Consider the following 15,999-nt stretch of genomic DNA (forward strand, 5'->3'; position numbering starts at 1 on the left):
GTTTGATCTCCTTGCAGTCCAAGGGACTCTCAAGAGTCTTCTCCAACACCACAGTTCAAAAGCATCAATTCTTAGGCGCTCAGCCTTCTTTATGGTCCAACTCTCACATTCATACATGACCACTGGAAAAACCATAGCTTTGACTAGGTGGACCTTTGTTGGCAAAGTGATGTCTCTGCTTTTTAATATGTCTAGGTTTGTCATAGTTTTCCTTCCAAGGAGCAAGCGTCTTTTAATAAATGCTCCACAGATATTAGCTTGCTTTCCCCTGTTAGGGAACAGCTTCAAATGTGAGAAACATCGCTTTTGCTCCCTACACAGCTTACTAGATAATATGCAGGTCAGCATTCCTCCAGGGAGACCTCATTTTGTGTTTTTATCCGTTTTTAACTCTGACCTTCTTGGGACACGCCACTTGGTCTATGAAAAGATGGGTCCCCTTAGAGCAGTTCTCGGTGCAGTTTAATAGGATTCACTGACATTAGTGTGTGGATTTCCCTATAAATGATGCCTTGGCTAATGGAAATATTTGTAAAACTTACATCATGAATTTATAACTGGCTTACTGTTAATTACAACTAGCTACTAATTTGGTGACTGTGTATGTAAATTTGTTGAGGTTTCAGGGAGCACATCTCATAAGTGGGAAGCAGATTGTCTCAACAGCTGTCTTTCTCCAGCTTTGCATTAATTTACTGTTTGCCAGCTTAAATTCTTTTTTTTTTTGGCAAGAGCTAAATCTTATTCTCTGTTTTATCTGCTTTTGTATGTTTTTAATGCTAATTCCATTCTATCTGAATAGTATTCGGGTTGTTGGTTTTCGAGTGGTTCGTTTTTTTTTCCCCAGGTGTAAACTGACTTCCATCAGTAAACATTAAGTAGCATTTTGGCCTCAGTGGAAATAAAGCAGAGTTATTGCCTTGAGTAAATCTCTAGCTGGGTGTGGGGGAGAGAATTTAGGTTCCTGAAATAATTAGAAAACCATCGAGAGGCCAAGACTTATCTCCTAACAGATGATGAAGTAAAGCAGGGCGTTGAAGCATAGAGGGAACACACACACGGAACGCTTTAAGTTAAGCAAAACACGTGTTGCGTTTCATTATCACAGCAGCCCTGTAAAGTGAACGGATGATCGATCCTTCATGTTGCAAGTGAGGAACTGAGGCTGAGGGACACAGAGTGACGTGTGGGGTCAGACGGCCTCCAATGATGAGCAGAGGTGCCTAGGTCTTCCAGCCTCAGATGGGAACCTCCTGTCTGTGTGCTCTTCCCCTCCCCTCACTGGAATTCAACTAAGAGAAATACTCTGATGAGTGGGGAAGCCCCATCTGAGAGGAATGACTCTCAGAGCTGGTTTGAGTCGAGGGATAAAAGGCAAGACTCACCTCCAGCCCAGGTTCAGGCTGCTGACGAGTCTGGTGTCTGGAGTGTGAGGAAAGATAAGTGGTTACTTGTTCTCACTCCCCTCTGCTGTTGCAGGGGCCCCAATAAAGCCTTGCCTGAAGGAAAAAAAGATCAGTCTCTTGAAAATGAAGCATCTTTCAAACTTAAACTGCAGCCCAGAGTGGGAAGTGTATTTATTTCAGCCTGCTGCACACATCCACACCGAAAGTGCTGAAACCAGAGTCTCATGAGCCAGCTCTTACCTGCACGCAATGTTCTCTTGAGTTTCTGGTTTGCTCTGTTGCAGTCTTTTGTTTGGTTTTAATGCTAGGTAGCCACAGCGCAGCACAAGGGAGTGACCAGACCCTGGAAACACTGAGTGAGCAGGTTGCTCTTGTCCCTCATAGTGACGGGCGATGCGGAGTCGATGATAAGGGCCAGAATGGAGCGGGAGGGGTTTTCAGTGCCAGGACTGGCCACATGGGCGGGATGGAGCATAGGTTCGTTTCAGTCATCCAGCACTCCGAGCGTCTTGGAAGGTGGCTTTCTGCCTGTCACTCGAGCAGACGTTGAGAATGTCTGGAAGAAACGGAGACTATAAACTTTGCAGTCTGGGTGATGTGAGAGTTCTCTTACCTGTTGCGTTTGTGCCGGAAAGGTGTTTCGAGAGTACTCTTAACGCTGCTTGTTCCTTTTTCTGTTTTTAAAGGAAAATGATGCTTCTGCTGTATGAGGAAGGCCTCCGGGTCGTCATACACACGTCCAACCTCATCCGCGAGGACTGGCACCAGAAAACACAGGGGTTTGTAGGGCTCTGTTTGTTTCATGGTGGGAGGGAGAAAACCAGAATTATGGCATAGAAAAGAGATGCATGCAAAAAAGTGATACTGCCTCCCTTGTGGTAACTGATGTTAACCATTTAGCCCATGATCGTCCACACGTGTCTGTTTATACCTGTAAATGTTGTTGTTCAGTTGCTAAGTAACGTCCGACTCTTTGTGACTCCATGGACTGCAGCACACCAGGCCCCCCGTCCTTCACTATCTTCCTGAGTTTGCTCAGACTCATGTCCGTTGAGTTGATGATGCCATCCAACGATCTCATCCGCTGTTGCCCCTTCTCTTCCCGTCCTCAGTCTTTCCCAGCATCAGGGTCTTTACAGTAAGTTGGCTCTTCGCATCAGATGGCCAAAGTATTGGAGTTTCAGCTCCAGCATAAGTCCTTCCACTAACATTCAGGGTTGATTTCTTTTAGGATGGACTAGTTGGTTCTCCTTGCAGTCCAAGGGACTTCTCAAGAGTCTTCTCCAACACCACAGTTCAAAAGCATCAGTTCTTCGTGCTCATCCTTCTTTATGGCCACACCCATACCTGACTGCTGGAAAAACCATAGCTTTGACTGTATGGACCTTTGTTGGCAAAGTGATGTCTCTGCTTTTTAATATGCTGTCTAGGTTTGTCTTAGCTTTTCTCCAGAGAGCGTCTTTTAATTTCACGGCTGCAGTCACTGTTCACAGTGATTTTGGAGCCCAAGAAAATAAAGTCTGTCACTGCTTCCATTTTTTCCTGTAAACATACCAATACATAAAATTTATATGCTGTAGTTTTTTTCCTGTTTTTTACAAAAATGGAGTCATCCATATATTCTCTTGCCGAGTAGGTCTAAGGATCTGAGGCAGGAAGAGGATTAAAAAATGGAAGGGCCAAACGTATTATTTCCCAATAAGAGCCTCCTGATAACTTTCTTGGCCCTCACTCACCCCCACACCCACCTGTACCTGAGCATTCCCCCTAGACATCAAAGGAAAACTCAGGGGTTGGTTGTATGCTAAAAATACCCCTTTATGGAGAAGGAAACGGCAACCCACTCCAGTATTCTTGCCTGGAAAAGTCCATGGACAGAGGAGCCTGGCGGGCTGCAGTCCATGGGCACATGTGACTGAGCACGTGTGCATGAGGGTAGAGGGAGGTGGGTTGGTAGCAATAAACTGATAGAACTAAAAAAATATATATATATCCCTTTACCTCCAATCAGTTTGGTTTCCCATAAAACATTCTAAACTGCTGTCTTTTCAGAGCCTGTAATATGATCATAAATCTCTGAAAGGATTGAATGCAAAGGTTTTTCATGCTGTTTTTTAAGTTACTAACCCTTGTCCGTGGTGCGTGTTCACTAGATCTAGTTTTCGATCTCTTGGGGAAGGTAGGGTGCATCCTTAGGCATTTAGGGACTTGTTCGAGTTGCATCTCACCCTCATTCTCCTTCCCAGGAAGCCCTCCTTACAGCCAGCCTTGGTCTCCGTTCCCTTGATTGCAGAAGCCGTTCTGCATGTCTCTGCCTGCCGGTGTTAGAAGAAGCACCCTTTTGGGGTTCACGCATTTTCCCCTTCATCACCCAGCCTGGGCTAGAGCACTCATGCAGGGCTCTCACTGAGCCTGCATTGCACCCTGAATTGAGCCGAGACAGTGAGCCTCCCAGCTGCCGTCCTCTGGACCTGCTGAGCCTGGGTGGGCTGCCCAGCCCCAGTCGCCTCTGCTATCACACAGCCCTTCTGAATGTGAAAGGCAGTCTTTTCTCACGCCAGGGGTCTCTTGTCCCTCTTCACTCTGCTTCCCCACCAGAGCGGGCGTGCAAGCCCCTGTCGCCCTGCCTGGCGCTTTTCCTACAGACACGCTCCCGCTTCCCGTTCAAGCTGCACTTGCAAACCACCCTGTGCTGATGGGGGTGGGGCGGACGGTCCCTAAGAGCCTTGGCTGCTGGGCTCCTGATCACTGAGCTTCCGGGTGACAAGGTCTGCTGCTGCCCTCAAGCTTCTAAGCTGCCAGTTGAGCTTTGGGACCGTGACTCATCTGTAGCCCCATCTAAAAAGGAAATGAGATTGACATAGCTCGTCCTTAGAGGAACAATAACGAAAAGGATTTGTCAGGTTGACTCTGAGTCTCCTGTGGCTCAAAGAATCCCACCCACGGCTCTCGGCTTCTTCTGGAGTGTAGAGGCAGCCCTGCTTCCTTAGGCGTCTTTGACTTGGCTGCTGTGGGGAAGGGATTAAAGGTAAAGGGCTTAGGTGTTCATTTTTTTCCTTTATTTAAAAACACTTAATTTTTTAAAAATGTATTGACTAGGTGTAGCTTCACATGGTTCAAAACTCAAAGTACAAGTGGTATAAAATCTCCTTCCAACTTCCCTCTGCTGGCCCCCTAGGAAAGGGGGTACTGTTAGTCTACATTCTACTCTGATACTTTACAGTTTCATGTCGTGGGTTATAATTTTATTCGAATATTTTTAAAAGTTATTTTGTATAATCTTATTTCATAGTCTGCCTATCATGGGCCTGTGGATTCTTTCCTCTCCTAAAGGTATTCCATCCGTCCTTTTCACCTGCTTCTTGATCCACCTGTTCATGTCTTAATTTAAAATTATCTGGCCCGAGGTTTCTTTATTTTGTCAAATGGTAAAGACGTCTCACATCTCGATGTCCTGGTTGGAAAGTCGTCGTCTGTCGTGTTCCTCCTCCAGGACCGTTCTTGTGAGTGACCCTCTTATCCAGGAAGAGCCCCCCTCATCCTGCAGCCCCGAGTTGCTGTGGGGAGGAGAGACTGCCCCCATCCATCCCTCCCAACACGGCCACGGTACACGCAGGAGCCGAGGGAGGCGCAGAGAGGCCACCAAGCTTGCCCAGGGTGACACGGCCAGGTAGCTGCGGATCCCGGTGCAGAACCTGGGCTCCTCTCCTGGTCTCACGCGTTACCCATTGTGCAAGGTGTTGACTTTAAAAAATGCACACTGTGAGAGCTGTGAGTCAAGTTTTATTTGGGGCAGAATGAGGACTATAGTCTGGGAGACGCATTTCAGATAGCTCGTCAGAAGCTGCTCCAGAGGCAGGGGGAAGTCAGTATACGTGTGCTTTTGGTGAATATGTGCATGCCGTCAGCACATTTTTAGCAGAAGGTTTATGCTAGTTTCATGAAGGTTACTGCTACTCATGAGAAGCAGGTGTCACCGTGAAGGATTTTAGTGCTTTTCTAGGTTCAAGGAGATATAAGAATTAGGCTCTTAAAATCGGCTCCTGAAAATATCTGACTCTCTGAAGGCCTGGTCTGCCAGTTTTCCGTCCCCAGCACATGGTGTCTCGTTTTTGCTTTCCACCCTGACCTTCTTTCAGGGACGTTGAAAGACGGCTGCACATGATTTAATGCTTGTAGATGTAGAGGGCAGGTGCCAATCTATGGTTGACGAGGGGTCTCCTTGATGTGGGGAAGGAAGGTGTGACAGGCCAGCCTGCTGGGGATGCATTCAGAGCTCAGGAGACGCCCAGCCAGGACTCTCGAGGTTCTGACGACCTGCCTCTCGGTCTCCTTTGAGGGCCACCAGCGAGAGAGGAACGGGCAGTTTCTGTTATGGTTTCCTGGGCAGGACTGTGGCGGGAGGAGCCAGAGCAGGGGAGACCGGCAGATGCAGCTCCTGCCTGCTGAGGCTGCTTTCTGTTGGGCCCTGTTCATTACCTCGTGGGCATCTTTGTGAGATAGGACTGCTGACCTGGTTTTGCAGCTGAAGGAGCTGCACAAGAGCTTTGAAGCCATATTTCTCTGTAATCTACGAGGGGCCAGTTCACAGAAGGACTGGGTTTAGATGTGGTCGTTTGCCACTCGTGGGTAGGACATAGAGGTTTTAGCAAAGTACACTGGCAAAGAATCGATGAAGTTAGAGATGTCATTAAAGTGTTTTTACCAATTTATTTGAAAGCCTGAGGTTAGTGTTAATGTAGTATAACTAAACGTAGACTATACCTCATTCCAGACACCAGATATGGGATGAGTTTGTTTATTGAAAACATATTTGCACATACATTTTTTTCTTAATAGGATAACTTTTATTTTCCACTTGGCTAAAGAACTGCATTGACATACTTTTGGGCAGAAACTTGCTGGGGTTACCACTATGTGGAGTTGCTATAAGCAGTTAGGAGTAAAACTGTTGTCATCAAGTCTTTGAAAGCAGTGTAGTGACTTACCTGGTGGTCTGGTGGCTGTAACTCCACATTCCCAATGCAGGGGGCCCGATTCCTGGTCAGGAAACTAGATCCCACATGCTGCAACTGGGAGTTCGCATGCCACAACTAAAAATCCCACATGTTGCAACTAAGACCCAGCATGGCCAAATAAATATTGGGGGAAAAAAAGCAGTGTAGAGCTGAGAAGGTAAGAGAGCGAATAAGCAGGGTGAGTGGGTGAATGGGGGAGCGTGGAGGGGTCGAGTTGGGAGAGGCAGGCAGAGGCCAGGCCTTCCTGGGTCTAAAATTCATGGTAAGTATTTCGAAACTAATTCTGGGTATGCTGAGAACCACTGGAGTGGTGCAGCCATCTTTGCTCTATGTTTCATAAGGGTGACCCTGGGCATCCCGGGTGGTGCTAGTGGTAAAGATGCAGGACACCTAAGAAACACGGGTTCAATCCCTGGCTTGGAAAATCCCCTGGAGAAGGGCATGCAGATCCACTGCAGCGTTCTTGCCTGGAGAACCCCATGGACAGAGGAGTCTGGCGGGCTACAGTCCACAGGGTCACAGAGTCGGAAATAACTAAAGTGACTTAGCACTCACACACACAAGGGTGGCCTTACCAGCAGGTGGAGAGGTAGTGAGAATTCACCTCCTAGAGTGAGTGCCTGATTAGAGACAGCACTGTGATCAGCTCTGCTCCTGATGGTTCAAGGTGGTTCTCTTTTTCCATTCCAGAATATGGTTGAGCCCCTTGTACCCCAGAATCGTCCACGGGACCCACGGATCTGGAGAATCGGCCACAAACTTCAAAGCTGACCTCATCAGCTACCTGGCAGCTTATAACGCCGCCCCTCTCAAGGAGTGGATAGACACCATCCAGGAGCACGACCTCTCAGAAACAAAGTAGGGTAAACGTGGCCTCGTAGCAGCTCGGGGAGCACCCCGAGGACCACACGAGATGTGGGGCGCAGGGGCCTGGCGGGTGCTGGAGGGACGTTGGACTGTCCTTCAGGGACACGTGTCCTTCAGAGACGTGGGAGAGCGGGGCCCGTCCCTCTCGGCACCTTCTGGCCCTCAGGTGCTGGGGTGGAGGCGCGGGGCTCTCCCCACTCACCTGAGTCCCCACTGGAGTGCCTGCTCTAAAAGTCACCGAGTTCTTTGACTTCCACCCTGTGGGGGTCGCACAGGGTGCTTGAAAGTTATTTAAGTGTCAGTTAACTCCTCGGAGGAGGCATCTCAAGAAAGCGGGCTGGCTCTCGGAACATTTCCTGCTTACTGTCGGGGTTTGTGTGTGCTGAGGTCCACACGTCACCATGTTCTCTGACGTGTATTTTGTATCATTGCAGTGTTTACCTTATTGCCTCAACCCCGGGACGCTTTCAAGGAAATCAGAAAGATAATTGGGGACATTTCAGGCTTAGGAAGGTAATAAAATTTTTACTATTTAAAAAAATTTTATTGTATGTTCACTCCTATTTCATTTATAACTGGTCTGTTTTGAAAGCAGCTTTATAATATCTCTAGCACAACTCTAGGCAAGCATTAGGCACTTGAAATTGATTATCTAATTATAGTTTCCATTAATTACTTGCATTTTAACATTTTGCCTCGTTTATAGGTGCAGAGTTAACAGAGCTAAATGGCAAAAGCATAGGGACGATTTTTAGTTTTTTAATTTCTTGTAATAAAGATTATTAGAGGCTTTGTATTTATACAAGTAGTTTTTGCTCAGCACGTGAAGGATTTTTTAATTTAACGTCAAGGATTTTTCACACAGATTCATCAAAGAACAGAAAACAGTGTTGAGCAAAGACCACAACGGAGCTGTGATGTGTTTTGTTTGCTAAACCAACGCCCTAGAAGTTGTAATTATGAGAATGGCATTTGCTGCTGGTATGAAAATAAGCCAAGAAAGGTCTTTAACAAAATAAAGCAAGCAGCAGGTTAAAGCTTCAAGTTTCCTCTCTCTCTCTAGGAGTCAGTTTACCTTAGTAAATTCCCAACACGATTTCTTAAAAGCCCCTCTTTTTCCATAGACTATTGATGCTGTGTGAGAATTCCCCTTGGCTGATGACAGTTTTTAATTTCCTGTTTTTAAGAGAGACCACAGCTGAAAGCAGGCAGGGTCTCAACACCACCATCCTTCTGTCTTGAACTCAGGAGTAGGGGAGTCCCATAGGCTGGATGGTTCAAGTCGCTCAGTCGTGTCTGACTCTTTACAACCCCATAGTCTATACAGTCCATGGAATTCTCCAGGCCAGAATACTGGAGTGAGTAGCCTTTCCCTTCTCCAGGGATCTTCCCAACCCAGGGATCCAACCCAGGTCTCCCGCATTGCAGGCGGATTCTTTACCAGCTGAGCCACAAGGGAAGCCCAAGAATACTGGAGTGGGTAGCCTATCCCTTCTCCAGCAGATCTTCCTGACCCAGGAATTGAACCTGGGTCTCCTGCATTGCTGGTGGATTCTTCATCAACTGAGCCACCAGGGAAGCCCACATGCTGGATAAGTGCACAGCTTTGTGAGTTGATACCCACAGCAGGAGCCAAATCCTGACCCGGTTACAAGCCGTGTGACTTTGACTTGCTCCCACCCTCTTGACATCTGTAAAACGGGCATAATGACAGTACTTCCCTCACAGAATCATGTAGAGATTGAATGAGGAAAGGAGGGGTGATTGTTCAGTCAGCACTTGTGGGGTTTAGCTTGTGGACTGGTGGTTCAGAAAGGCCAGGTGATCACACATACTTGTGCAGGATGCCTGTCTTACTGAAGCGGAGTAGCCTCTTATCTGAGTTTGCAACCCCTTTGCACAGTCAGGAGCTTGTGTTGCATCACAGCTGTCTTCCAGTAAAGACGGGGCGTGATCAGAAGTCTGCCCCGCTGCTGGGGAAGAGAAGCCCAGGACTTGGGCCACGGTCCGGTGGCTGATCAAGGGCTGAACCCAGAATAGTAGCCGAGTCTTGTGATTGTCGGCTCAGTCCTGCTTCCTACCCCATGCTGCACCCAGGGTGGAAGTTGAGAACTGTTTGTGCTCTGTGGGGAAGTGTGTTTATAAGTATTAATGCCTACTCAGTGGTAAGGAGAATTAACGCATATCACCCTGAACAATGCATCTGTCAGATTATGAGCTCCACTGGAACAGGAACTGTGGCTTATTTTTATTGCTGTCTCCAGCCTCTAGGAAGGCGCTCGGCACAGGTTTAAAGAGAGAAAATTCTCAAGTGTTTTCTGACTTGTTTCTGCAGCTTTGCATAAATATCAAACAAAGCAGGAAATGCAGGTCAGTCTTACCCAGGGCTTAAGGTGGTGTGTATCCATATTTAAATATATTCTCTTTCATTTATAGAGCATCACAGCTGCCCAGAGCCCAAGCCTTTTTCAAATGATAAGAGTCAAAATACAGTTTGACCTTCTAGGTTTTATTTCAGTGTATTAAACCTTTGGAATTTCGAGGCAGAAGGCTAATCTCATATGGCAGGTTGCTAGTTTGTCTGACATTGCTACTAAAATGGGTCATTTTTTTAAAATATGTTTAAGTACAAATCAAAGAATTTTGGAAGAGAAATACTTTTGTCAACTTACTCCATTAATATTTTCGGTATTTAAAAACATTTCCCAAAGGATTAACATGTATACACTACTATATATAAAACGGATAACTAATAGGGACCCTACTGTATAGCACAGGGAGCTCTAGTCAGTGCTCTAGTGACCTCTGTGGGGAAAAGAATCTAAAAAAGAGTGGATGTGTGTGTAACTGACCCCCTCTGCAGTGCACCTGACGCTAACACAGCATGGCATAGCAGCTGTACGCCAGCAAAAGTTTAAAAACAAAACTTTTCCCAAAGAAGAAAAGCTGTACGTGGGCATGAAACTGAGCATTAACCATTTTCAGCATTTCCTTGTGAAGTCGGCGATCCGAGGACAGAAAACCATGTTCTGAGCTGTCACGGCTTTTCTCTCCATGTGGTCGGACTGAGTAGCTTTCGTTTTTGTTCTCTCACAGCTTCTAAAAGAGCACGCCTCACCCATGCCGAAAGCAGAGTCTTGGCCGGTCATAGGTCAGTTCTCCAGCATTGGCTCCATGGGGGCAGACGAATCAAAATGGTTGTGTTCTGAGTTTAAAGAGAGCCTGGTGACCCTGGGCAAGGAGAGCAGGACCCTAGGAAGTGCTGCTCGTCTCCATCTGGTGAGTGCCCTCCTCCCTGAGGTCACTGTTCTCAGCCTCTGGTCCAGGAGAAGAGTCAGGTCTGTCCTCCTTCCACAGAAAGGGGTTTCGTTCTGTGGGTGGGGGATGGAAGACGCTGAATGCAGCGCGGTGGCACTGCCGTTTGTGAGCAAGTTTCCTAATAGCGTCTGCTGCCGGGGCCACTGGTTTTGTCCAAGCTCTGGCTCAGCCACAGACTAGCCTGCAGATTCCCCATTCTTTCCTTTAGGTGGTCAAGCCAAGGCAAAAATTTTTGATAAAGCATTGCCAGCAGAATTACAGGCATTATTAATTATTTAGAGACATTTGAAGTAAGAATTAATTTTACATTCAGTTAAGTTTTTCTCTTGGTGTTTCAGAGGAGAAAGTACTCATTGAAATGTAATTTTCTTTCATTGACTATAAATGCTTTCTGTAGTTTAATGACTAGAAGTTCAACAGTTTTCAATAAGATGGGAACTTTTTAAAATTTAAAGCACGTTTTCTAAGTCTTGAAGTATTATTTCTAATAGAGATTTTCATCTTGGTAAAAACTAAACTTCTTTCCTTTTAACACACATAGATAGTTTCTTGAACATTGTACATTCTAAGTGTTGTTGTTTTTATTTTTAGATCTATCCTTCAGTGGAAAACGTGCGCACCAGCTTAGAAGGATATCCAGGTAATTGTTGGGAAGACTGTCCCGATTGTGTTTTTGTGTGTACATTTCACAAATACCCTGGTAAACTTTTTAAAACAAGTGATAAGAATGCCTTCCTCCTTGAGGTCAGAAAGGTATTGATGAGAAATTTGGAGATTATTCTCTCTTAACTGGATGAGGATCTTTAAAGTAGGTAATATTGGGTGGTGCTGTGTTCTAAAGATGATGCCATGCAGCTGAGCAATTTGGGTGCTGTTTAACCCTCACAGTAGCCCTGAGTGTTGGGTACTTTTACGAGAAAGAGTGTTCTCCCCTCTGCCACCAGTGGTTGTCCGGATAAGACATCCAGATAAAACCAGCTTCCGCCACAGCCCCACGCTGTGCCTTTTTCTAACGCCTCTCCCCCAACGTACCCCCGGCCTAAAGTACTATGTGGTTCTTCCAGATTTGACTCCCCGATACAGGTCAAATTGAGGGTCTGGAACGGAGGCCTAATACTGAGATGAAATCTTTGGTGTGATATAATTTAGTTGATATAGCTAGTCTCTCAAGGGCTTCATCTGTAAACTCCAGGACTGTTTTGTAGACACCTTTCAGTCTTGTCCTCTAGTTCCCTTATGTCAGTGCTGGGCACTTGTTTGGAATTCAACAACCCCCAGGTAGTGTTTTCAGACGGTATTAACCAAAATCCCGAACAGGGTATACGTGTGTGCTAAGTTGCTTCAGTCATGTCTGACTCTTTGTGACCCCATGAACTGTAGCCCACCAGGCTCCTCTGTCCATGGGATTCTCCAGGCAAGGATACTGGCTTCTAATTGTGTTTCCACTTGGAACTGTATCTTTATTCTCTCTGTGGGACTATGGCATTTAGGATTCATTTTTTAAAACGTAATGGTTTACTGAACATTTTATTTTAGTGATCCTTGGTTTTTGCATTTGTAAGAATCTGTGTAGCTAGGACAGAGTCTCTTTGGCAATATCAATGTAAAAGTGAAGGAGGCAGGACAACCAGGCTTTCATCCCAGTCTCCCCTCTCCCAAGCGTCCTGGTCTTGGGCCCAAAAAAAGACGCAGGAGCCCTCGTCTCGCAAAGTGTGTCCTCAGGGTGTCCCACCTGCGCGAGGGCAGCAGGCTGGGCCAGGGCTCATCTCTGGTCTCTCCTGACATTTCCAGTCTGTGCTGTTACAGATGTTAACGTACCACCACCACCCCTCCAATGGTTAAATACCGTCTTCTATTGCAATAGTTAACATTTACTATTTGATGTGCACCCTAAGAAGGAAATGGCAGCCCCATCCAGTATTCTTGCCTGAAGAATCCCATGGACAGAAGAGCCTGGTGGGCTACGAGTTGCCTGGTGGGCAAGAGTTGGACACGACTAAGCAGCTAACACTGCGCACGTCTAAGAAAGGAAACCCCACTGAGAGAGCACAGCGAATGCAGGTGTGCGTGCTTCCTTTCAGAGAGCTGTTCCGTGAGGCGGGATAAGTGGTGCTTCTTTAAGCACTGTGTATAGATTTTCCTAATGAGGGTCCTCAGGTTGCAGTCAGTAATCTTTATTTGTTTACTTTGTTTCTCTTGTTTTAAAAGCTGGGGGCTCTCTTCCCTATAGCATCCAGACGGCGGAGAAACAGAATTGGCTTCATTCCTATTTTCAGTAAGTAATCCGGTTAGAAGGCGCTGTTGCTTCTTTCAAGTAAAATAAGAATGTTGTCTGTCTGATTTTCTTTAAAAAAAAAAAAAAAAGAGCTTTACATAATATGGCTGTATTTTTAATCTATTTATGTTAGTGATAGAAATCCCTTAAAGTTCTAGACATTTCTTGGAATTGGTTTTTAATACCAGAGTCTAATTTATCTCTCTGAGTTTCCTGTTTAAATATTGGCATCCAAAGAAAAAGGATAAATGGAAGAACATGTTGGGAAATTGAGAATTTACATAAGCAGCGTTTCAGTTCATATTTCCAAAATATGCCATCCTCTGTGTACACATTCATGCACTGGGAAGCTGCAGGCTTCTGAGGGGAGAACCCACGCCCCTTCTCCGGGGCACACGGCAGCCTTGGCTAGCTGCACGGCCCAGCCAGCGGGCGAACGCTCAGGCTGAAGGGATGCTCTGCGTCCTTTCCGCCGCCCACCCTGCATGTTCTCGGCTAGCTGCAGTCTCATTCTGGCTTCAACAGACATATACTTAAGCTGGAACCAGAAACGAAGGTAGATTACCTTTCCATAGCTTTAGTCTGGGAATTCTCTGCCGCTCCAGTGGTTAGAACTCCTTGCTTTCACTGCCAAGGGCCTGGGCTCAGTCCCTAGTCAGAGGACTAAGATCCTGCAAGCTGCCCGCGGCATGGCCAAAAGAAAGAAAAAGAGCTTTCAGTGTAATTCAGCATGTCATCCTGGAGCCTTTCTGTAATGCTTTCTTTGGAGGTGTTTGATTTTATTTTGCAGAGGACATTTCTTCAAATTGAGCTCCTTTGAGTACTGTGTTCTTACAAGCAAATTTTGTTTTTCTGTTTTTAACTTTTATTCATTTATTTATCGGCCGCCCTGGGTCTCTGTTGCCACAAGCAGGCTTCCTTTCTCGTTGCGGAGAGGGGGGCTACTCTCTAATTGCGGTGCATGGGCTTCTCATTGTGGTGGCTCTTTGTTGCGAAACCCAACTCTGGGGCGCACCAGTAGCTGCAGCTTGAGGGCTCAATGGTTGTGGCTCAAAGGTGCGATGGTTTGGCGCACGGGCTCCGTTGCCTCATGGCATGTGGGGTCTTCCCACAGCAGGGATCAAACCTGTGTCCCCTGCGTTGGCAGGTGGATTGTTCCCTGGACCACCAGGGAAGCCCCACAAGTGAATTTCATAATCTAATAATGACTCTGCCAAATCCCAATTTTACTCTTTCAGTCAGTTCTCTTGAGGGACCATCCTCTTGTATTCATAAGGGAGGATTCCTACGTCATGGTATATGTCTTTTTTTCCCATGAAACCTTAGTCCCAAAAATGTTGGAAACTTAGAAACCAAGCTTAGACACATGAGTATCTGCATTTGGGATATTTCTGAATGATCCCCCTGCTTTTCGGCCTTCCATTTTGATATTCATCCTGTTTGTATCTTTTCCAGTTTGCATTTTGTTCACTCAGCAAGCACTTGGTGGGCCTTTCCCACTCAGCAGTGTGCTCCGGGAACACAGTTCCTACTTTTAAAGAGACGAGGTGTGCTCACACGCAGTTAGACGCATGAGAGCATGTGTGCATATGCACACGCGTGTTCCTAACAAGGCACGGGGACCAAGGGCCTGCAGTGTCCAGTGCTTTTTGTAGGTGGTATTTCCTACGTGCCTACATTCTAAAATGAACATGTGTTATCCCGTTAGCTCAACAGAATTTAGGACGTTTTCTCAGGTCATATCACAGAGAACAATGCACTCACTGTTTTTTACGTCAGGATTTTGCTGTTCATGCAGTTCTCTCATATTAGGACTGTGATGACCTGTTTGTGTTTTCTGACTAGTGATTTGTGCCTTTTCCATCGCTAGCAAGTGGTCAGCTGACACGTCAGGCCGCAGCAACGCCATGCCACATATTAAGACATACCTGAGACCCTCTCCAGACTTCAGTCAGATTGCTTGGTTCCTTGTCACAAGGTACGAGTTCTTATATTCTTGATGGGAAAAATTGTTAAAATGTATTTGCAACTCCTGTTAAGAGGACTGAGTGCACTTCCAAAAAGTGGTTCTGTGAACCGTCCTTCGTTTTCTCTTAAATGTGTACGTGTGTTTGTGTCTTTGTGATTTGTTGTTTAGCCGCTAAGTCGTGTCCACCTCTTGGGAAAGTGGTGGCTGTCTTTGGGGTCCTTGTGAGAGGTACACGACAGAGCCCAGTGCTGGGGACAGAAGGACCCAGGGCACGCGAGGCCGCGGTCACGTGTGTTCCAGCTCCGCCCCCGAGGCCGTGGAGGACGGCCAGGGGCACTGGTGCCCTTCTTTTAAAGGCAATGTGTGCCTTTAAAAAGAAAAACTTCTGCCTCTGACGAGGAGGGGTGCCTGGGTATGAGGTGTGCCCTATAGATGCCCTAGGAGGAGAAGTCATCGTCTGGGGCAGGAAGTACCAAGGAGAGCAGAGGTATAGAGGGCTTGTGGCCCCTCTGTGGGCTTGGAGCTCAAGCCCTAGCTGCTTTGTGAGTGCAAAATTGTTCATTACTCCCCTGATTTCACTGTAAATAAAACACCCTTGCAAAAGCTAGGTTACAACCAGTGTTCCTAGAATGAAAGTGATGAGAAACCAAGGCACAGTGCTGCCCAGTCTTCTACAAAGTCAACCAACAAGAACACAAATTCAGGCATCGCGTGGATCCTTGATCCTCTCCAAAGGGGCCTGGACATTCAAAGACTATGTTTCCGTGTCAGCCACCTGTGTGTTCAGGAACTGTCTGGTGTTAAATATTAAAACCAAGTGACTAAGTTGAGGGAGAAAGACCTGGCTGTTGATTCTGGTTGTCTCACATCCTGATGCTGTGTGTGACCTTCGCTCCCTGTATACTCTGATCATCAGTCAGTAGGGCTAAGTGAAATAATCTGTCTGCTTCTGATTCTAAAACACCGCCCTCGGAAGTGGTGCTGAGAGCCGGGCCATCGTACACCCCAAGGGCCGCTTTATTACAAAGCTCGTTATTTTGCCCTGTGTTGAGGCGTAAAGTGCCATGACATTCCCTTCAATCAGATCTGACAGATTCTCTACCAGTTTGGGCACTAGGACTCTACCCATCGTGTTACTTTTTTATA

General features: G+C 46.5%; 1 protein-coding gene across 10 annotated transcripts in view; it reads left to right on the forward strand.

Moving 5' to 3' along the window:
• TDP1 (tyrosyl-DNA phosphodiesterase 1) overlaps window positions 1-15,999 on the forward strand; it is a 73,023-nt gene that overhangs the window by 20,010 nt on the left and 37,014 nt on the right. For all 10 annotated transcript variants that reach the window (XR_003512881.1, XM_027552707.1, XM_027552705.1 and 7 more), the window contains 7 exons: window positions 2,093-2,185; window positions 7,115-7,282; window positions 7,726-7,804; window positions 10,388-10,570; window positions 11,201-11,249; window positions 12,818-12,884; window positions 14,755-14,862. Coding sequence is in view for 9 of the 10 variants with exons in the window: in XM_027552707.1 (XP_027408508.1) it covers window positions 2,093-2,185; window positions 7,115-7,282; window positions 7,726-7,804; window positions 10,388-10,570; window positions 11,201-11,249; window positions 12,818-12,884; window positions 14,755-14,862 (747 nt within the window). In the remaining variant the exon portion in view is untranslated. The remainder of the gene's footprint in view (window positions 1-2,092; window positions 2,186-7,114; window positions 7,283-7,725; window positions 7,805-10,387; window positions 10,571-11,200; window positions 11,250-12,817; window positions 12,885-14,754; window positions 14,863-15,999) is intronic.

The sequence above is a fragment of the Bos indicus x Bos taurus genome, chromosome 10 (assembly GCF_003369695.1).
Source record: "Bos indicus x Bos taurus breed Angus x Brahman F1 hybrid chromosome 10, Bos_hybrid_MaternalHap_v2.0, whole genome shotgun sequence".
NCBI lineage: Eukaryota > Metazoa > Chordata > Mammalia > Artiodactyla > Bovidae > Bos > Bos indicus x Bos taurus.